Source organism: Aspergillus flavus, chromosome 3 (assembly GCF_009017415.1).
Source record: "Aspergillus flavus chromosome 3, complete sequence".
NCBI classification, from domain to species: domain Eukaryota; kingdom Fungi; phylum Ascomycota; class Eurotiomycetes; order Eurotiales; family Aspergillaceae; genus Aspergillus; species Aspergillus flavus.
Window position 1 is genome coordinate 4,290,457 of NC_092407.1, and position 20,230 is coordinate 4,310,686.

The 20,230-nt window shown below is 52.0% G+C and overlaps 9 protein-coding genes across 9 annotated transcripts; 4 read left to right on the top strand and 5 right to left on the bottom strand.

The window, feature by feature from the left end:
- Positions 1 to 874: 874 nt before the first annotated feature.
- F9C07_7506 (RNA polymerase II transcription mediator complex subunit Srb7) lies at positions 875 to 1,568 on the bottom strand (the record flags this gene model as incomplete). The annotated part of the gene is made up of 2 exons (XM_041291366.1): positions 875 to 1,459; positions 1,527 to 1,568. 2 exons carry the CDS (start codon positions 1,566 to 1,568, stop codon positions 875 to 877), a joined length of 627 nt encoding a protein of 208 aa, XP_041145203.1.
- Positions 1,569 to 1,832: 264 nt separating this feature from the next.
- On the top strand, positions 1,833 to 2,786 carry F9C07_7507 (uncharacterized protein; the record flags this gene model as incomplete). The annotated part of the gene is made up of 1 exon (XM_041285539.1): positions 1,833 to 2,786. The coding sequence occupies one exon, from the start codon at positions 1,833 to 1,835 to the stop codon at positions 2,784 to 2,786; it is 954 nt and encodes a 317-aa protein (XP_041145204.1).
- Positions 2,787 to 2,854: 68 nt separating this feature from the next.
- F9C07_2282563 (Spc24 subunit of Ndc80-domain-containing protein) lies at positions 2,855 to 3,874 on the bottom strand. The gene is made up of 3 exons (XM_041291367.2): positions 3,670 to 3,874; positions 3,224 to 3,621; positions 2,855 to 3,173 (listed from the first exon to the last, which is right to left on the bottom strand). The coding sequence occupies exons 1-3, from the start codon at positions 3,694 to 3,696 to the stop codon at positions 2,996 to 2,998; spliced, it is 603 nt and encodes a 200-aa protein (XP_041145205.1). The 5' UTR covers positions 3,697 to 3,874; the 3' UTR covers positions 2,855 to 2,995.
- F9C07_2282564 (uncharacterized protein) lies at positions 3,875 to 4,945 on the top strand. The gene is made up of 4 exons (XM_041291361.2): positions 3,875 to 4,007; positions 4,075 to 4,093; positions 4,149 to 4,242; positions 4,309 to 4,945. Exons 1-4 carry the CDS (start codon positions 3,887 to 3,889, stop codon positions 4,636 to 4,638), a joined length of 564 nt encoding a protein of 187 aa, XP_041145206.2. The 5' UTR covers positions 3,875 to 3,886; the 3' UTR covers positions 4,639 to 4,945.
- Positions 4,946 to 5,034: 89 nt separating this feature from the next.
- F9C07_1468847 (uncharacterized protein) lies at positions 5,035 to 7,061 on the top strand. Its single transcript, XM_071508116.1, has 4 exons — positions 5,035 to 5,425; positions 5,499 to 6,058; positions 6,113 to 6,553; positions 6,607 to 7,061. The coding sequence occupies exons 1-4, from the start codon at positions 5,318 to 5,320 to the stop codon at positions 6,839 to 6,841; spliced, it is 1,344 nt and encodes a 447-aa protein (XP_071365259.1). The 5' UTR covers positions 5,035 to 5,317; the 3' UTR covers positions 6,842 to 7,061.
- A 220-nt stretch (positions 7,062 to 7,281) lies between these two features.
- On the top strand, positions 7,282 to 8,973 carry F9C07_7511 (putative exoenzymes regulatory protein aepA precursor; the record flags this gene model as incomplete). The annotated part of the gene is made up of 2 exons (XM_041291371.1): positions 7,282 to 7,463; positions 7,566 to 8,973. 2 exons carry the CDS (start codon positions 7,282 to 7,284, stop codon positions 8,971 to 8,973), a joined length of 1,590 nt encoding a protein of 529 aa, XP_041145208.1.
- Positions 8,974 to 9,178: 205 nt separating this feature from the next.
- On the bottom strand, positions 9,179 to 10,706 carry F9C07_7512 (putative aminotransferase family protein; the record flags this gene model as incomplete). Its single annotated transcript, XM_071511640.1, has 3 exons — positions 9,179 to 9,899; positions 9,988 to 10,606; positions 10,634 to 10,706. The coding sequence occupies 3 exons, from the start codon at positions 10,704 to 10,706 to the stop codon at positions 9,179 to 9,181; spliced, it is 1,413 nt and encodes a 470-aa protein (XP_071365260.1).
- A 616-nt stretch (positions 10,707 to 11,322) lies between these two features.
- On the bottom strand, positions 11,323 to 12,620 carry F9C07_2105467 (protein kinase; the record flags this gene model as incomplete). The annotated part of the gene is made up of 8 exons (XM_071508991.1): positions 11,323 to 11,414; positions 11,477 to 11,642; positions 11,699 to 11,859; positions 11,907 to 12,008; positions 12,062 to 12,075; positions 12,146 to 12,170; positions 12,236 to 12,402; positions 12,460 to 12,620. The coding sequence occupies 8 exons, from the start codon at positions 12,618 to 12,620 to the stop codon at positions 11,323 to 11,325; spliced, it is 888 nt and encodes a 295-aa protein (XP_071365261.1).
- A 465-nt stretch (positions 12,621 to 13,085) lies between these two features.
- On the bottom strand, positions 13,086 to 19,095 carry F9C07_2153546 (uncharacterized protein). Its single transcript, XM_071509249.1, has 5 exons — positions 18,889 to 19,095; positions 18,550 to 18,799; positions 17,946 to 18,381; positions 14,029 to 17,866; positions 13,086 to 13,964 (listed from the first exon to the last, which is right to left on the bottom strand). The coding sequence occupies exons 2-5, from the start codon at positions 18,639 to 18,641 to the stop codon at positions 13,666 to 13,668; spliced, it is 4,665 nt and encodes a 1,554-aa protein (XP_071365262.1). The 5' UTR covers positions 18,642 to 18,799; positions 18,889 to 19,095; the 3' UTR covers positions 13,086 to 13,665.
- Between the last annotated feature and the right edge of the window lie 1,135 nt (positions 19,096 to 20,230).

Below are 20,230 nucleotides of genomic sequence, written 5' to 3' on the forward strand. Positions count from 1 at the left end.
TGTCCGTCGGCGGAGACTATCAAAATGTAATTTTATGTTTGGAAGGAGTCCCAAGGCATAACCTCAATTTAGGCACGGTCAAAGAGATACAGAGGTGCTTGGCCTGTTGCTTCTGCCGATTGCTGACAGTGACATAGGTCGTACATTCGTTGTTGGGCAATACCTACAGTAACGTAAGAAACTACTCCCCGTAAGAAGAAGTGTTGTTACAGTAGTACCCAGTGCTACTCACGACACTTTGGAGCCTCTGTGCGAGATATGAAACGGATTCTCGACACAATTTTGAACATCCACATTGGCCCCATGGGGCATTTGAAGGTAGGTGGAAGCCATTCCGGGAGGTTCATATAATTGTGTTCACGGGACGTTCTATCATCTGCAAACCAAAATCCTCGCTGAAACGCGTCGTACATACGAAGCATATTGGCGAGGCGCATTTGGTACATCGAATACCCAAGCTACCGTTTCGCCAAGGAGACTCAAGGTTGTTTCCATTTTTTTCTTATTGGCTTGGCTAGGAATCGATCAATCCCTCTATTGACTGACGTCGATTCGCTCGGATCTTTGATCACTGAGTCATAGACTCATGCCACAGATGAGATGCTTGGGGTAGATATGAGCAGAGGACTGGTTCACGTATACCCCTAACCCAGATCCTCATGGCTGCAGTGTGGAAGGGGGCAACAGATACTACTCATGACCTACCTGAACTCAAAAGTTTTCGGAGTCATTCACAATCAGTTAGTCCGAAGCTTCGTAGGTAACATTAAACATCTATGCGACCACTCCATAATCTATAAAATCGGGACTGGGTTCAAATAAAACACGCTTCCTACCGAGGAATATCCCCCAACCACTGTAGGAAAATTATCAATCACCTTCTAGACGCCACAGCCCCGCGATCCCCATAGATTCCCACCTCAACAGCTCCTAAAACATTCTCCAGCTTCTTTCGCAACTTCCTCAATTCCCGCACTCTTTGTTCCCTGTCCTCCTCCGCACTTCTCAGCTCCTTCTCCAACTCTTTAATCCTCCTTTCCTGCTCCGCCTCCGATGAGTCAATTCCAGGAAGTACCGAGATCAGATACTCAATCTGCTGCTCTTTGATGACCAAATCCCTCGCCAACTCCCGCTGCCGACTCGCAAACGTCCGCGGCGAATCCGGCGCAGGCGGTAGATTCGGGTCGGCACCCGCCCCTCCAGTTCCTCCTCCAGCTCCTGGTGTCTGTCCTGCATCACCGCCTCCTTGCTGCTGTTGACCTGGGATTTGGGCCGATTGTTGTTGTGGGGATGCTTGGGAGCCTGCAGGCGCACCAGCGGGGGCGGGCGGCGCGGTCGAGTTCTTGGTGATTTTGGCGAGGGCAGGCGCGGCAGTGGGGTCATTTTGGGGTGGGATTGCGGGTGAATTATCGTGGTAGGTTACGAGGTAGCCTATTGTGGCGTAGAATTGGGTTGCGAGCTGGTTGTCACGGTGGTTAGTTTGCACGTTGTGTGGATGTGGCGCGAATCATGGTTGGGGGACTTACTTGATCGAGACAGGTTTGGAGCTGCGTTAGAATGTCTGCCATGGTGGAGGATGTAGAGCGGACTTAAAAGAAAGTGGAAAGGTGAGGTTGGATATCCAGTTAAGGTGGTGACAATTGAATCAAAGAGGTCCTGTAGCTTTGCCTGAGGTTGATCGGCGATAAATTGTAGATCGCCGGCGATAAGATTTCCTTTCATGTCGCATAATTTAGACTCAACTCCAACTTTCTCCAACTGTCAATTTAATGGCAACCCGCATAAGCAAACATTAATTACTCCACACGTGTAACATACCATGGGAAGCTGATATGAAGCTACATCGTCCTTTTTATTCCTTCCTCCGACTCAATCTCACCTCTGTCGCTCGCCGCCAATGTCATCGTCAACTGCATTCCTTCACGCGCCGTCTCTTCAAGCTCCCTTCCCCTCCACCACACCCATCTGCACACCATCATGACCTCCCCTCCTTCCTCGTCTATGCAGAGCGGACTTCTCTCTCTCCTACCACTACGGCCTACATAGGCACACACTACGAGTATATCGTTCAACGAACCCTCCGTTCCTCCGCCTTCACGCTGCACCGCGTCGGCGGCCGCGACGATGCAGGCATCGACCTCGTGGGAACCTGGCACCTCCCGCGCCGCGAACATCCTCTTCGCGTGATCGTTCAATGTAAATCACTAAAAACTAAATTAGGACCGAACTTGGTCCGCGAATTAGAAGGGGCGTTCAATCAGTCCCCAGTGGGGTGGCGGACAGGCGACGAGGTTGGCATCCTGGTTAGTCCGCGGGAAGCGACGAAGGGCGTTCGAGATGCCCTAGCTCGAAGTTCGTATCCGCTGATATGGATGATGATTGAGCGGGACGGGGCATTACGTCAGGTCTTGTGGAATGGGAAGGCCGAACAACTAGGCTTGGTGAACTTGGGCGTTGAGGTGAGATATTCGGCGGACGAAGATGCGGACTCGTCGAAGGGGGTTGTTCTCACCTGGGATGGGGATGAGATTCCCAATATGGGACAGGTAGAGAGTCATGTCAGTGCGGTTGAGGATAGCTGGTTGCGGTCATGGGGCGATGGTTTCAACGAAGGGCAGAGAGACAAGTCGGAGCTGCTAGATGCTGTTCAGGAGCTTTTCCCGGAAGAGAAGCCTTTGCTTTTTGGAACAATGGGGTGTAGTACCTTGACTGATGCGGATAGGGTGAAGGTCATACAGTTTCTGGACAGCAAGAAGTCTGCCCAGGTTGAGGCAGCATCCGTATGAAACATATATCTACGTGACACATAAGGGGCACGTTGGTACTGCGACAATTAAGAGCCGCTAAAAGGTAATTATGTATATAGTGTATATTATTTGCACAAAACCAGGGTATATCCAGACAAAATGAAATCATAGCATCATCACCAGTTAACGCCTAGACATCGCACCGCACCAAGCAGTAAACGCCGTTATATGACAGGGCCTTCCTCCGGCTAACCTTGCATGGTCGACCAGAAGTAGTTGGAGTAGAAAAATCGCGAGAACTTGGGGTCAATGTTAACGACGTGCACGTCCCCTTTGCGACTATTACGGATGACGGCTTTGTTGAAATTGCCCGCATCATCGGCCTCAATATCAACGCCAAGGGAGCGATAAATTTTAAGGCGAAGGCTATCTCAGTCAGCAGTGAGCACGCAGTATACAGCATTGTGGGTACCCACATTGTCGCATCGTCCAGCTCCCTCTCCCGTCTCGTGGCTTCATCGCCTTCCAGCCCCTGAGCCTCCAAATCCGCCAATCGTTCCTTCAACATCTCCAGCTCACTCTCCAGTCTTTCGCTCTCAATTTCAAGTTCCGTGGCTGCTTTTGCGATGCGAAATTTCTTCGTGTCCAGTTCAACCATATCCGCCGCATGTTTACTCGAGTCATGTGCAGCTACCGCTTCTTCATGCTGGGCGTTCAAGGAATGGAGGTGCCGGGAGAGCTTTCGCAGAGAGGACTCGGCCTCGCGCATACGCAGCTCGCGCGACTGCTGAAGGGTTGATAAGGAGTCATTGATGCGGGTGACGGCTTGTTTGTCTGGTTGGATATTGAAGTTTCCAATGGTGTGGTGGATGAGCTGCAACGCGTCAGTGTTCAGATTCCAGAATAAGTTTGAAATACACACCGTGCCTGGGTTCTCGTCGAGCAACATTGTGACTGATTTACCTGACTTTGGTCAGTAAAAAGAAGCTTGCAGTTGGCCTTGACCGATATATGCGTGGGGTTGAACCCGACGTGATGTTGATATGCGGCGTTGGTGGAGCAACTGATTAGATCAGCCACTATGCGCCACCTGCACCGCCACCCGTGACGGAGGGTCAGATTCATGCGCTTGGATTTGGATGCCTATCATCTTCGATACATGCGGAAGTTTGCTTCAGATTTTCTTCCTCCTCATTTATTCGTTCGATTCTGAGTTAGTGAAAGGCTGTCTATTTAAAAACATGGGTTCCAACCTGCCCTGTACGTTCTTGACCCTACCCGTGCTATTGTTTTGGTTTCCTTAGCGGCGATACTGACGGTTCTGCAGATGCCGCCGATGCTGAAAGGTTGGTGATAATGTCGACGCTACTTCTCATGATGATTTCAGCTAACATATTGCAGCCCTCTAAAGCCAGCGGAGCTCCAGGTCTTGCGGGCGCAGTACGAAAAGGAAGGTGACTATGTCGGTATTCAAACCAAGTTCAACTTTGCCTGGGTATGTCCTAGCTAGCTTTGGCTCTGGCTTTCCAGTATTTATACTAAATGATGGCTTTTATTGTAGGGTCTGATCAAATCCAACGCCCGACCGGACCAACAGGAAGGAGTCCGTTTGCTATCAGAGATCTTCCGTGCTGCTCCGGAACGTCGACGGGAATGCCTCTACTATCTAGCCCTCGGTAACTACAAGCTCGGAAACTACGGCGAAGCCCGACGATACAACGATCTACTTCTCGAAAAGGAGCCCGCCAACCTTCAGGCCGCCAGCCTCGGTACCCTGATTGATGAAAGAGTGTCCAAGGAAGGATTGATGGGGTTTGCGATCGTGGGCGGACTTGCTCTCGCCGCGGGTTTGGTGGGTGGCATGGTGTTCCGGGGCGCTAAGAGGCGGTAATGTGGTGTCTTCTCCTGGTGAATGGCTTTGTGCCTTGGGAAAGTCGTGAATCTACGCTGTGTATATATGGTAGCTCTTTGTTGTTGCTCTTTTGTTGGTGGGATGTTTCGCATGCGATGGCGTTGTATTGTCCATGTTCATGCTGGCTTTTGTGATTATAACATGACTCTTTGAATGGCCGGCAACGTATGCTATTTTAGTTATTAGTTTCTGTAATGATAATCGAAGGCAAGGGAAGGGAAAGGAAGGAATTCCCAGAAACTATACAAAATGGCCAAGTCACTTGATTTCATTGGTTTCCAAGGGTAAACGTCATCCGCCTGACACTCCGGCTTTCCCCAATCATTTATTCTCTTTCTTTCTCCACCAACTTCAACACGATTCTAAACCATCGCCTCACCTTATAATGCGTGTCTTGAAACGCTAGTCAACAGAAAGATCAACTGATCTGGCCTGCAAAACGTGCATGGTAGCCCCGAAACAATGAGTGACGTTGCAGTTCGACAGAAAGCATTGCGACTCTTCGACTACTAGTGTACAATTGTCCGACGGCTGACATTCTTGTACAATCTTTCGATTCCGTCTGCCTAGTGATACTATTACTGAATCTCGTCGTGTTGGACGCCGTCCTCCTTATCTTCACCACGACAACCTATCTCTTTACCTTGACACAATCACCATGGCCGATGTGGGGGATCGCATGTTTTGTCATGCCTGTGGCGGGGTATGGCTACGCAGAGATCATGGGCTGGAATGCCCACACTGTCACTCTGAATTCACAGAAATTGTGTGTCATCCTTTCCCCTCCCTCTTTTCATGCTATACAACCGTTTATTTGGACACCAATACTGACGGGCCAGATCGAAATTCCGCCAGATACGGAAGAGGAAGTCCCCGACCCTCCAACATCAGTGCCCGAGGACCGGTCAGCTCCTCCCAGAAACCCATGGGCAGACCACAACCCTTGGGATCATGATAATATGAACACAGATACCCCTGACTGGGGCTCGGGCAATGGATTCCGTCACCACACGTACAGATCGCCGGATGGCCGGTTTACTTTTTCCAGCACTACATACACACGACGTGGTTCGTCTGGTCAGCAAATGCCGGTGGATCCTCTTATGCCTATGGTCCGCGGGTTGGACACTATCTTTCATGGATTGGCCGACACCTACCGGCAAACGGAGTACCGGCAACCGAATGAGCGAGATTCATCACCGGGATTGTGGAGGACTGACAGACAGAACCAAGGGTTCGGCCCGAATGGTTCGAGGATATACAGCACGTCGTTTGATATTGACATGAACACGCGGAGCAATGGGGGCGTGGGGTCCGAGTTTCATACGACAGGGGGGCTACATCCTCGTGATGCAGATGGTCCACAGCCTATGGGTACTCCTCTACGAACTCTGGGCGAGTATGTTCTCTCCCTTGGATGCGGCGAGATAGAAAAGGTGACTGACTTGTATAGTATTCTTGAACTATTCCGAGCCGATTTTGGAAACAATGGTCCACCAGGAGGTGGCCCCGGAGTCCGTGTCATGACCGGGCCGAATCCCATTGCGATTTTATCGACTTTACTCAACCTTGACCGGCATGGCGATGCAGTCTACTCGCAAGAAGAGCTAGACCGGGTAATATCACAGCTGATCGATCAAAACGCACGGGGGACGGCGCCGCCACCCGCTGCTCCCAATGAGATCCAGTCTCTGCCGAAGAAGAAGGTTGATCAGGAGATGTTGGGTAGCGAAGGCAAGGCGGAATGTTCGATATGCATGGACCCGGTGGAATTAGGCACGGAGGTCACGGTACTACCCTGCAAGCACTGGTTTCACTACAACTGCATCGAGATGTGGCTGAGCCAACACAATACGTGTCCTCACTGCCGGCGAGGCATCAACATTCCGGCAGGGTAAGTTTTCGATCACACTTGTGTCCGCGTCAGTCACTGATTGGGCCCTCTAGACCCGAAGGAAGCAGCGATAACCCGGTAGTCATTAACAGTAGTCCGGAGACGTCTCCCCGTCGGCCGAGTGGCGCTGCTCCCGAGCATAGCGGACAGTCGCCGCCACGGTGGTACGGGCCTGGTCCCGAGACGGGAGGACAAGAACAGGATCAAGGACAATCCAGTCGGAATGATAATCAAGGTGGAGGCTTCGCCGGCTGGGTTCGAAGCCATTTCGGAGGAGGCAACCAGTAGGCGTGGCCTCCGTTTTTCACGATGCGATGCCCTTCATGTTCCTTGCTTTGCTACGGCCATGGCAGGTCTCCCTCCAGCTACGGGAAGTGCTATAGAGCTTGGATCCATGGTAAATTGGACAATGGATGGAATGGACATACAAGAGCCACTCTGGAAGTGTTACGCAGTAATGAACCGTTTATTTTTGGATATCAAGCCGGAGGGCAAATAGATAAGTTGATTGTGGGATGGATAATTCATCAGATCATATTTAATCATTGAACTCCACATTGATTGATACCCCACATGCCATGCGCCCTAATCGCGCCCTACCATAGATTAGATTGATATACCATCTTTACCCCTCATACACCTTTTCTCACTGTCTCCCTCTGTCTCTCTCTTTCTCTTCTCTTCCTCCTAGTCAATTCCTATACAACACTTCATAAACAGTCTTCACCATGAAAACCCTCTACAAAAACGGCCACTTGATCACCCCCCAATCCCCCAACCCAACATGCATGGTCACGGAAAACGACCGCATAATCTACCTTGGCGAGGAATCCACCGCAAGGACCCTCCACCCAGACAGCAAGATCCATGATCTGGAGGGTCGCAAAGTCCTCCCCGGCTTTATTGATGGGTACGTACATACACAGAAATACCTCAATTCTACACCACCCAGCCATCCATATACAACATCGCACCAATTACCGGAAACCAGAAACTAACATAAATAAAACAGACACATGCACCTCCTCCTCTTTGGCGCCAGCCTCTCCAAAATCAACCTGGGAAACTGCACCTCCCTATCCGACATCCGCACCACCATCAAAGCCGCAGCAACCGCAAATCCAACCGCCCCCCGTCTCTTCTGCCGCGGCTGGATGCACTCCATGACCAACGGCGAAGCCCTAGCCTCCATGCTCGACGACCTCGACCCACGTCCCATCTTCATCGACTCCAAAGACCTCCACTCCGCATGGTGCAACACCGCCGCCCTAACGGAACTCAACGTCCACAACACCCCCGACTCAGCCGGCGGGGTCATCCACCGCGACGAGACCGGGAAACCAACCGGCCTCCTCAGCGAAGCAGCAGCCGTGAACATCGTCTGGCCGCACGTCGCGAAGGTAGCCACCCTCGAAGAGAAACTGGGGTTCGTTCGCGCCGGGATCAGGGAGTATACGAAGGCCGGGTATACGGGTGTCGTGGAGATGGCTACGGATGAGAATCTATGGAATACTCTTCTTGCCCTCCGGGAACGGGAGGAAGTCAATATCCGGGTCGCGGCGCATTGGATTATTTCCCCGAAGGAAGATGAAGAGGAGGTCTTGAGACAGGTTGATCGAGCGATTGGATTACATGGAAAGTACAACGTGACAACCAGTCCCGATTTGCGGATCGCAGGTATTAAGGTTATTTGCGATGGTGTTGTGGATGCCTGCACGGCTGCTCTGACGGAACCCTATGCTTCGAACGGGGATAATTGCGCCCCGCTTTGGGGTGCTGATATACTGAAAAAGGTAGTTAGGAAGGCGGACCAAGCGGGTCTCCAATGCGCATTACATGCTATCGGCGACGCGACGGTGAAACTTGCCATCGACGCCCTTGAAAGCGAAGGCACGCCTGGATCCCGTCATCGCATCGAACATCTCGAGCTCACTGCCCCCCACGACGCAAAGAGACTCGGTGCCCTGGGCATCACGGCCTCCGTGCAGCCTGTGCATGCCGATCCGGCTATCCTGCGCGCGTGGCCCCGGTTACTTGGGAAGGAGAGGTGTGGTCGGGCCTTTGCGTATAAGGAGTTTCTGGACCACGGGGCGAATCTGGCGATTGGGACGGATTCGCCCACGGCGCCGCATCTGCCATTGAGGAATTTGTATACGGCTACTACGAGAAGGTCGGCGAGGGAGCCGGAGTCTGTGGAGACGGTTAATGAGGGTTTTAGGTTGGGGTTGTTGGAGGCGGTTGTGGCTGCTACGGGGGGGTCGGCGTATAGTTGCTTTGCGGATGGGTTTACGGGGCGGTTGGAGGTGGGGATGAAGGCGGATTTTGTGGTGGTGGATATGGTTTGGGAGGAGGAGAGATTGTTGGAGGCGGAGGTTTGGGAGACGTGGTTTGATGGGAGGAGGGTTTGGGGGAGGGAGTAGGTGGTTTATGTATTGTGTACTGATTTGATGCTGTATATAGGGAGTATATTGGTAGTCTATAGATGTTTGCAGTAGATGTGCTGGATAGAATAACGTATATGGGTTACGTGCCATTGTATTGTAGAAAAGCAATATCTTCTGTACTCTATCTAACAATATCAACATCTAACAGTGGCCTAGCGCATCTAAACAAGAAGATAAAATATCAAATCTTCGCAGAAGAAACCCCAACCTCCCCCTCAACCCTCTCACAACACTCCCTCAAAACACCCCCCAACCACTCAAAATCCCCTTTCTCCAAATAAACCTGCGCACAGAGTCTGGTCCACAACCACCCCCCATGCTGAAACACCGGCACAAACGTCTCATACTTCTCAAACAACGTATCCCGAAACCAATTACTGACCGTCGCCACCAAAGACGCCTGAATCCGCAGATACGAAGTCCCATCCTCACCCTGCACCCTCATAACAGCATCCCCTCCACGACCAGACCCAGCATCAGAAGAAGAAGACACAGCAATCGGCAACCGCACAGTAGCCATCCCACACCTCCTAAGCTGACTGGCCTCTCCCTCCTTCAGCCCAGCCTCCTGCATGACTTCCGTCCCGAGGGCGCGGGCAACGATATCCCCGGCCTCGCGGGCTAGGGTCTCCAGGTAAGCGTAGATGCGGTCTTCGCCGCCGCAGACTTCCGTTCGGAATTTCATGGCCGCGGGGACGCAGAGCCAGGGCGTGTCGTCGGTTGTGGAGATGTATTCGAAGAGGTATTCGAAGGCGGATTTACCCTGCGTGGTGGTGGGGGTTATCTCCCCGGATGAGGGAGGGGGGATGTATCCCCATGAGGTTGGGAATGTGGTGCGGATGAGATGTTGGTTGCGGAGTGGGACGTGGAGGACTGCGCAGCCGCGGGGGACGAATAGCCATCTTTTTTTGGTTCCATATCAGCATCCCAAAACTGTATTCCCACATAGTAATCAAACGGAGGAAAGAAGGAAAGAAGGAGGGGACATACTTATGCAGATTACTAGTAAAGAAATCCGGTCTCAAAGCCCCCAAATCCAACGGTATGTGGCCAATACCATGTGCCCCATCGACAAGACTGAGTATGCCCTCCTCCCGACAGACCTCTACCAAGGCCTCAAACGGGAACCGTACACCAGGCATACTGACGATGGTGTCGAACACCGCGACCTTCACATTCAGCCCCTCACCCCTTGCACGACTCACGACATCCTGGAACCGTTTCACCAGGTCCTCATGGCTAACAGGCAACGCATACTCAACCTTCCGGGTAGTCACGGGGCTGGACTCCATAATAGAGTGTACATTCTTCTCCACGGCGCCATAGATCGTGTCGAAGTAGACGACTGTGTCTCCCTTCTGGAAGACTAGATTACGGAGCACGGTGGCGACACCCGTGGTTGCGTTCTTGACAAAGACGCATTCGTTGACGGGGATGTTGAGCAGGTTGGCTACGATGCGGCGCGATTCGTCGATGCCTTGGCCGCGGGTGATGCGGTAGAAGAGGTCTGGACGGGCCTCCGCCGAGTGTTGGTGTTGGCGGAGGGCTGTTTGGACGGCGCGGGGGTATGTGCCGAAGGAGCCTGGATTATAGTTAGTTGGTGTTTGTACTTGTTACTTGTAAGGTTGAGTTATACCATGGTTGAGGTTTTTGAACTTGGTGTCGAAGAGGAAGTGCTCTCTCATGGGGGCTCCGAAGGGTGTGGTCATTTTGTTGGGGGTTTTGGAGGGGCTAGTAGAAATAAGAGACGGTGAGGATGTTTGATTCTAAAAGAGTTCTGAGTTTAGACACAGTTCAGGGCCCGGAAGACTATTTTTATGTAGAGATGATATGCAGTGAGTCATCTTGTTTACGAGATGCGGAGACGGAGAATGAAGGTTGGGCAAAGTAGGCTATCCCACCATCGTAGTAATGACTTTGACTTTGCTTGTAGCTATGAATAAGGGACAGCGATAAGATTAGCTAAATCCAAAGTTCTAGATCTAGAACGAACAGAATTCTATAAATTTAAGAAGAGTGGAAAGTCAGTGTTTAGAATTCAAAATACTCCGAACTACGAATATTGGTTTAGTTGTCTTTAAGTATACAATGACACGGTTAGGGCACCCAGTTTCACCGAAAGTATAGATATCTTCTTTTCGGAAACCATAAGACATATCATATGGGGAATATCTGAAGTTGTGGCAGGAACGTAGGACGGGATTTTACTAGGTGATTTGGTCTACATGAAGCCCTCGACTGGCCGCGTAAGCCATTCATCGGGTATCAACTCGATAGACGTGACTCTCTTCTCGGGATCCCACGTCAAGATTTTCCGTATGAATCTTAGAAACTGGTCCTTCTCTTCCTTGGTGGAATGGTCGTGACAAATTCTTCCAGTGATGTTTTTGGGATAGGGGGCTCAGATATCCAATTGCCTAGTAGGCCATTAGATGAGGACTCCTGCTTAAATGGAACAGCGATAGATTAAGAGACGTACCTTTTGAATTGAAGTATGTCTGGAAAAGTGGACTCTTCTGTATGATCTCCAATGGAGGAGGACCGAGATAACCGATGTATTGGGCCAATGCTAAGGGGAGGACATACTGGCCATGAACACGATACACTGGATCGACAAGGTTCTTACCTTCTAGCAGTTCCAGTGTCTATTTGATGGATTTAGTGGAACCTGTGGTTGAGAAATATGCTTATGGAAACTCACCATAACACCAATCGACCAAATATCCACAGGGTACCCCCAAGGAAGCTGTAAAAGCACCTCCGGTGCGCGATACAGATCCGACATCCACCAATCCTGATTGATGCGTCCCTCTACGACACGCATTTGACCAAAGTCTGTAAGCCACGGGTGGCCCGATAGCTCTAACATCGTTGAGTTTTGTAGACAGTTGTAGCAGCGGCTCCAGTACCCGTGGTAATTGGAGTACTAGGATACTCAGTCTCCTGTTGCTCGACATCTTTGAGAATTGTGTCGTCTTCGATGTCCATCACAATGTTTGCCGACGAGATGTCTATTGAAATCAGTCTAAGCATTTCGAGCGTCCCGTGAGTACATTTAACATACCTGTATGTGCAACACTACAGGTTGCATGTAGCCAGTTTACCGCGAAGAATAAGCGGTGTATTATGGACTTTACGAGATGCTTACGCAACTGGGCGTTGGGGAATGTTTCCTGCAATGTGCGGACGCTATTGCCCTGAGGTTTGAAGGCGATACAGTAGTGGCTCCCCTAGGGACCGTCGATCTCAAAGATATCCCTTGCAAGGCGCGTACAATCCAGTCCTGGGTGGTCTTTTTCGGCGAACTTCTCCAAGCGGTGGAGCATGTTAATCTCGTTCAGCACGGGAGAAGACTCATTCTCCTCAGTTTGAACGCAAACTTTCAATGAGGCATATTCTCTTGCTCTGCACGCGAGTCAGTAACAAAGGAACAATATTGGTGGGCTGACGTGGACCAGAAACTTTTCATCCCAAACAAGCCAGACGGTGGAATACGCTCCATAGCCTAGTTTAGCAATTGTGCAATAACGATCCTTCAACATCTCGCCAGGCTGGACTGGGTAGTACTGCTTCTGATCGTAGAAAGGCAGAGTCTGTTCTTCAATTGCCTGGCGGTCGGCCATCCTGTGAGTCCATCGGTGTGGTAGCAGAGTTCTACAGCGAAAACACGGTCGCAGACTCGGTTTAACTAAAGCACGCATGCTGTATAACGTGTGAAGAATCGTTCAAAGGATCGCATGGTTGCAGTTCACGCTGACCAGGAGAGAGCGTTGAGCCTGAATCTCTGATATGATCCAGAGTAGTTGTCAGGGACTCGGAGGCAGAATGATCATTCGAGTCATCAACACTTCTACCAAAGTTAGCAGGACTCGTAAAACGGCGTCAAATGTACCCTTTGTCAACTTCTGGTTAACTGTTCCATTGTGATAATTACCGATAGAAAATTTATGATATAAACATTCCATATTCGTGTTCTACCGAATATGGCGGAGTAGTGCGAATAGTCTACCTCCATTCTATCGTAAGTGTATAGCCGATTGGAACCTATATATAGCGTACATTCTAATTGAAGCGGTATAATCCCATTGCAGTCAGACGTCATATCCAACTAGACCATCGGGGGTTTAGAGGTTACAATAACCTTTGTTAAACTGACTTATCATGGTACATAATATAGAATTGCATGTCTATCACAACCGAATACCTTCACCATTAATTCAATTCTTTCCCAATCAGACCTAATTTGATAATAACCAGTCCACGATCTTCTGGTTTTCAAAGGCTCATGAGCGCCTTGACAGCTTAGATGGGTCCGTCTTGTGAGGATCAATCGTGTCTGATCCATGTCTGTCCGATGGTGAGGAAGAAGTATCTGCAGACGATCGGGACGGAGGCCACGAGTAGTACTGGTAAGGTAGTCAAGCCAATCAGGGTTAATGCACTCGGAAACTGTTGGTTTCGCTGAAGTAGTGCCAAATTAGTCACTACTTGAGTTACTCCATACTGTACATCCTACCGACTCCAAGAAAGAAAAAAGTACGAAGCAAACGTACGCGTGCAACTCATGGCCATTTTTAAAATCGCCAACTCATGCTGGAATGCAAAACTACAGTACATCTCTCGGGAATATTCACAAGACGCGGGAGATATGCCACTATTCACAGTCGTTCACCGCTTGCCCTTCTTACGAGGAGCAACAACCTTGAACGCGGCATTGCTGCTATCCTCTTCACGATGGGCATTCGATGAGCCCTTCTTGGCCACCTCACTCCATCCACTGCTACTCTTCTCCGCAAATGCGCTAGCTGCGACGGGGTCCACGATGCCCTTGTCGGCCAGGGTACGACGACGGATGAACTCCTCGGCGAACCGGCGGCCGTCCAGCGTCTGCGAGTTAGCATACACCGAGTCCGAGATGATCTCCGCTTCGGCCGGCAGGAACAGAAGCTGCTGAACAAAATCGTCAACTAAAATAAACGTTAGTACTGTTTTTCAATAAAGTAAATCGTACGGTTTTAACGAAAGACTTACCATTGATGTTGCTGTTCAACCCCTTGCCCAGTGCCAGCTTGGCCCATTTGGTGAACTCCTCGACCGCACGGTTAGGGTTCGCCGGGGTCACGGTGTTCACAGTAACGGCACGCGGAGTGGAAATTGTAGCGGGCTTGGGCTTCACTGGAGAGGCCGCCAAGGGAGTCGTTGCGGTAGTCGAGCGCGGTCCGGAGGGGGCAGCAGGAGGAGCTTTGGCCTTACCGCCGGCACCAACTGTGGTCCAGGCACCCGTAGTCACGGGAGTGGTAGGAGCAGCAGGAGCAGGAGCCTTGCTAGCCAGATCGGCATACCGCTTTCCAGTAGAAGAAGGAGCTGGAGGACTAGGCGCTGCTGCAACGGCACTCTGAGCAGCCACGGCAGCAGCAGCGGCAGCGGCACGCTGCTTACGAGCCTCCTCCTCTTTCTGGATCTGCGCGAGGGTCTTCTTAGCGCCGCCGGTAGCAGCGGCTGGAGCCTTGCTGTTACCCCACACCGATCCGGTGGACGCGGGAGTAGACGGGGATCCAGCACTGGCCCAGTTGGCAGTCGATGGGAGACCAGGAGTCTGGACTTGAGCCTGGCTAAGACGCTCTTGTTCTGCGAGAAGCTGAGCACGACGAGCAGCGGCAGCCAGTTCTTCTCTCTGAGCAGCGCTACGAGCCTCAGCCTCTTGGATCTCCTTCAGAGAGGGTCCCTTGGGCATCTCATGCACCTCCTTGGCCCATGGGGCAATGGACGTGGCTGGGGCTTCCACAGGTGTCTGGGTCTGAGATCTCGAGTTTGCGGCGAGCGATTCCGCAACGTTCTGGCGGTTACGTTGTGCAGCGGGAGCTGGGAGCGGCGATGCAGAAGGTGGGGGAGGGAACGGCTGGGGCATAGCTGGGTCACCCTTGGCGGTCCATGCTGCATCATTCGCAGCCTGGCTCTGCTGCTGTTCTTGCTCCTGCTGCTCCTGCTGCTGTCTCTGAGCGGATGCAGCCTTCTGAACCTGCTGGGAAAGAGTAAGGACCGGTTCTTCGTCAGCGACAGTAGGTTGGTCTGCTTCCACCGTGGGGGAACCGAGGTCAACATCCTGGACAGACTCGGCTTCAGGCGGGGGAGAAGGGCCAGTAGTGGGGTGAGTTGGAAGCCCCTCAGCAGTGCGCATGCCGAATTCATCTTCCTGTGCCCTCAAAGCATGAAACTGGCGGAGCCGTTCTTCACGGGCCTGTTGGTCGAACAAGCTGTCACCTTGAGTGCTGTCAAATTGTTCTTGTTCCTGTTGCAGCTGAGCCCGATCTTGGAGCATGGTAGCAACCTGCTGTTGATGGAACAAGTTGTCCGGCTGCCGAGTGGCAAAGGGCGCGGCGCTGCCAAATGCAAACGGGTCCGGTCGGTTGACGTTCAAACGCTCAAGAAGGGCAGGAAGCTGATCTTGGCTGCCGCCCAGGTCTGTTCCAAGCATCTGAGGACCAACATTGGGCAGGTTCTGCCTGATCGGACCGGCCGCGTCGAAGAAGCCAGCGAGAGGCTGCGGCTGCGGCTGCGACTGCTGCTGCTGCTGTTGTTGCTGCTGGATGGGTCCCTGAATAGGTGATGGTTGGAAACCAACAGGCGAGGCAATGCTACCGAAACTTGGCTGGCTGTGAAGGCTGTGAGCGCTCGAATGATGCTGGAGCTGATGGGGGTGGATCGTCGGGGGGAGCCCCTGGAATTGCATTTGCTTCATCATGGCCTGTTGCTGTGCGAGGTGTTCCTTCTGTCTGGCCATCAGGTACTGCTCCTCTTGCTTTCTCCGCTCCAAGGCATTCTGCTGCTCGGCGGTCAAAGTAGTACCAAAGCTAGGAAAACTGCCAGGGAAGGGAGGTTGAGCAGCACCTGCCGTGGTTCCTGTCCAATGACCAGGGTTCGGATCTGGTCCATGAGGGATGCCGATCTGAGGAACCAAGAAGGGCTCGCGCGAGTTGCCAATGCGCCGCACCAACTGAGCCAGCGGCTCAAATTCTGGGTCCTCGAGCTTCTTGATCTGCAGGTCAGGGCTGAAGAAGCCTGCCTTGAACCAATCGTGCATCTCAAGACCCGTCCAAGGGCCTTGGATGTTCCCTTGCGGATCGCGATAAATCCAGCGCATACGATCGGGCATCACCATAGTACGCTGTTGGGCAGGAGGAACAGAGCCAGCATTGCTTCCAGGTTGTCCAGGAGTCTGACTGGGTGGAGGTGCGTCAGGAGCCATGGAAGTGGGGATGGAGCCAACGGCAGAAACGGGAGTTTGGGACGTAGACGTAGTTGTTGGTTGGTTGGCTTGACCAGACTTGTCTGCCTGCTGGAGATCTTCTCCATGGGTTAGTAAATCATGTGGCACTGTTGGCCTCTCGGGGATCATACCTGGTTGCCGGGATCCATCGTCCAGGCTGCCAAGCTCAGCCCGTGCTTGATCACCTTGCATCTGCTCCTGCATCGCAGCAGGGAAGAGAGACCCTAGCTTGCTAGAGCGGCCGATGCTGCCAGTGCCACTGATGCCAGGGCTGAAGAGACCGCCTCCTCCCAAGGTTGATAGACTAGGGGACTGAAGATCACCCATCGTGCCAAAGATAGGATCGCCAAAGCCGCCGCCGCCAAAAGCAGATCGTTCTCTGGTTGGAGTACCAATGGCACCGCTTGCAGGCCATCCGGCCGCCCCTCCAATGGAGGGAAGGCCACCCAAACCACCCAAGCTCGAGAAGCTGCGGTTTCCGGCAACGCTGGAAGTCGCGCTCCGATCGATCGAAGGCAAATCCATGCCCGAGCCGACTCGTCTGATCGAGCCAAACGCGGTAGTATCACGCAGTCCAGTGAGGCCCGGATGGTGCGAGGTTTGGATATCAGAGCCGTCAGTCTCCACATCATCGACGTCTCCTCTATCACCATGGGGGCTTTGATACGGGTTCGTGTTGGTCGGGCTGGTTGGCTCATGACCCTGGAGTAAACTCGGGGTGGGGTTACGCGAGTTCTCGTGGCTCTGGATCAGCTCTCGAAAGCCGGGGATACTAGACGTCATTCCAAACGCGGCGAATCCGGTCGGGTCGGCACTCTGGGATGGAAGTTCCTGAGACCCCCCAAGCGCAGCACTCCCGCTCCGAGGTTCCTCCTGGAAAGGGTTCGTCTCACTCCGTCCCGTGCGGGTCTTGAGAGTTTCCCCCCAAGGCGACTGCGAGCGCTGCTCACCCTCTCCTGCCAAGCGTTCGAGGTTGCTCAGGGACGACTTCTCCTTCACCGAAGCTGAAATATCCTCCGAGCTATCCTTCGAAAAGAGGCCCTTCAGGCGACTTTCCCCGCGAAGACTGCCAAAGCCTGGTTTTTTCTCCGTGGGGTTCGTGCCGAGAGAGAACGCTCCAAAGGCACCCATTGGCGAAAAGCTGGCAGTCTGCGAAGCCGAGCCCCAGGGCGAACTTGTTGTCCCCGGCGCTGCACTCAAAGGATTAGTCGAACTGCGTTTCAGGGAATTAAACGGAGAGGCGGCCTCCGAGGTAACGTCCCGACCCGATTCTTTCTCTTTCTCCTCCCACCGGGCGGTGGACGACGTATCTCGAAAATCGGTCTTGCGACGGAGGAGAGACGGGGGTGGGGTAGAAGTATTCGGCTCGTCACGGAAGAATCGAGAACCGCCCGTTGTAGGAGACATAGGGTTGCCGGCCGAATCGCCGGTCTCCCGACGCCTGGGCCCAGGTCGATTCGAGCTCGGGGACGAGGTGTTGTAGTTGTTAATATGACCCTGAGAAATCGACCCCTTGCGTCCTCCCGGAGTAGCGCCCGTGTTATCCTTGGGTACATTCGTGGGTGGTGGCTTCAGTGGGGAGTTCACTGAGAGGGAAAACAACTACGCCCGTTCAGCACAGCTCTTCCCAAACAAGGCACTAGGGCCATTCGCAAACAGGGAAGGTAACAAAGACACGAACCTCTTTCTCGTCATCAGTCATGTCCACTAGGCTCAACGGTTCCATCTGTCCTCCGTGATCCCAGCACACCCCAGGCCCAGAGGGATTATCTTTCGAATCCTCCCGCCTGCCCCAGGCGCCGTTGGCAGCGGATGTCTCTACCTGCGGATTCCAGTCGGCGGCGAGATATTCTGCGAGATTCTTACCCAAAATACCCGTGTCCCGTTGAGCCTTATAAAGTTCTAACAGCTGATCTTTGGAATACCGAGTGTCATTGGTTGCCCCGTTGCGGAGTGCGCTAGACTGGTAATTCGAGAGCATATGTGGGGGAGTGTAGGTACCGGCCGTAGGAGTCGTGGCGGATGCGGGCTGGCTAGTATCCCGGCTGTGGGAAGGGTTAGTCGCGACTGACGGACGGCGGAAGGTTTGTGTTGCTCCATTCATGCGGTTTCGAGCCCTGGGATTCGCGTTAGGCGTGGTCGAATTTCAATCACGATCCAACGAGGGAGGGAAGGCGATCACGCCGCTAAGAGGAACGAGAGAATGCAGCGTGGCAACTCTACCTCACGGGGAAGGGATAGAAGTCACAAAAAGAGCGGGACAACAAGGGCATTTTTTTTCATACCATTCTCCACTAGCAGTTCCATCACCTCTTCGAGAGGCATCAGTGTTGCCAGCAGCGGCCGAAGCAAAACTAGAAGGGAGTGGCGTAGGCATTATGAGATGGATAGCTGGGCGATGGAGAAAGAATTCCGAACCCAAAGCAAGAGAAGTATCCAAGTCGAGTGTTGTTGTTCTTTCGGTGGTGGATGAACGTGCGAAGGAAGGAAGTGATGCGAACGTTTGAGGTGGAACGACGCAAGAGGACGATAGAGCTAGTAGTTGGGGGGAAAGATCAGCTATGGGCTTTTAGAGCGAGAGGGAAAAAGAGCATCCGTGAATGACGGGTGGCACGCAAACGCACCGTTGAATTTTGGTTCGACTTTCGAGCAGTTTGCTTTTTTCTCGTAGCAAAGGGAAGAGAAATTGAGGACAGGCCAACAGCAAGAACGCTAGACAGATCCAAGTCAAGATCAGAAGATCGAGTTTCGACGAGTTCCTGAAAAATGAAAGAGGCTTGCGGCGAATTAGCAAGGGGTCGTGGAATTACCACAGGGAACCGCTGTCGCCCGATTCAGTCTAGTCGGGTACGTTCAGGTATCCTAACAGCTGTCCATGACTTGCTTGGCTATCTTTCCGTTGCCAGCCACTTTTTCTGTACATACTGTACCCCAAAGTTACCGCATCATTACCAGAACTGCCCATATACAGTACCCGCACACACAAAAAAAAAACCCACACAATCCACCGCGATCCTCTATATTTCATTTCTTGGGAGTTGCCAACTCTGATCCAGAGAAACAAACAATTGAGAACGAGAAGGAAAAGCTTTTGAAATTCTCCTCTGGTATAGTATCCATTCAAGGTCAAGTATCTGTCCCCGTTCGTCGCATTTCCAACCCCTCCTCCATGATTTGGTATCAACCCAGTCAAATCTTTTTTCTCTCTGGGGTGAGGGGTGCGTGGTCGTAGCACCCCAGACAAACCTATGTCGACTACTACCACGCGGATGTCATCAATGGCCGCAAACGCTTCGGTTGCCCTTCAATTCGGCGTGTCATTTCAACTTTCACCCACCACCGGTATTTTTAGAAATGAAAATGAATATTAAAAGAAAAAATACAACAACAAAATGATCAATCAATCAAGACATCAAATACAGTAACTAACTAATAATGTTTGTCCAATGACAAATCCTCCAGACCAAATTACAATCCCATTGCTACACACAGTACACACTCTCCCTTCGCAGCTGCACTCTGTAAGGTCAATCTTTGTGGTGGGTGAACGGGAAGTGACGTTATCGACTTTTCCATTCCCACATACCGTTGCGTCTTGTTTGGTTCCCCCAACCTCCGCAGATCAGCCTCCCTGGATAACATCCGTCGCGTTTTCATCCATCTTTTTTTTTCCAATCTTATTATTCATTTTTTATGCCGTCCTTGTGCTACTCCACTTCAAGTGTCTCTCCTGGCAGAAGACCGTTCTAGACAGGGGTTTTAATTGCATTGGGCTGTTTTCGTGGCTAATGGTGGCTAATTAGCATGCCGGGTTGCATGTGACTTGATATTGGATCTTGGGATGTGGTTGGTATGGAGGATTGGAGATCTTTTGCTGTATTCTTAATTCTTAGTTAGGGCGGAGGAAGAAGTAAAGGGACCAATAAAGCGTATCGAATAAGTATAATATCTCCCATATATACTGAA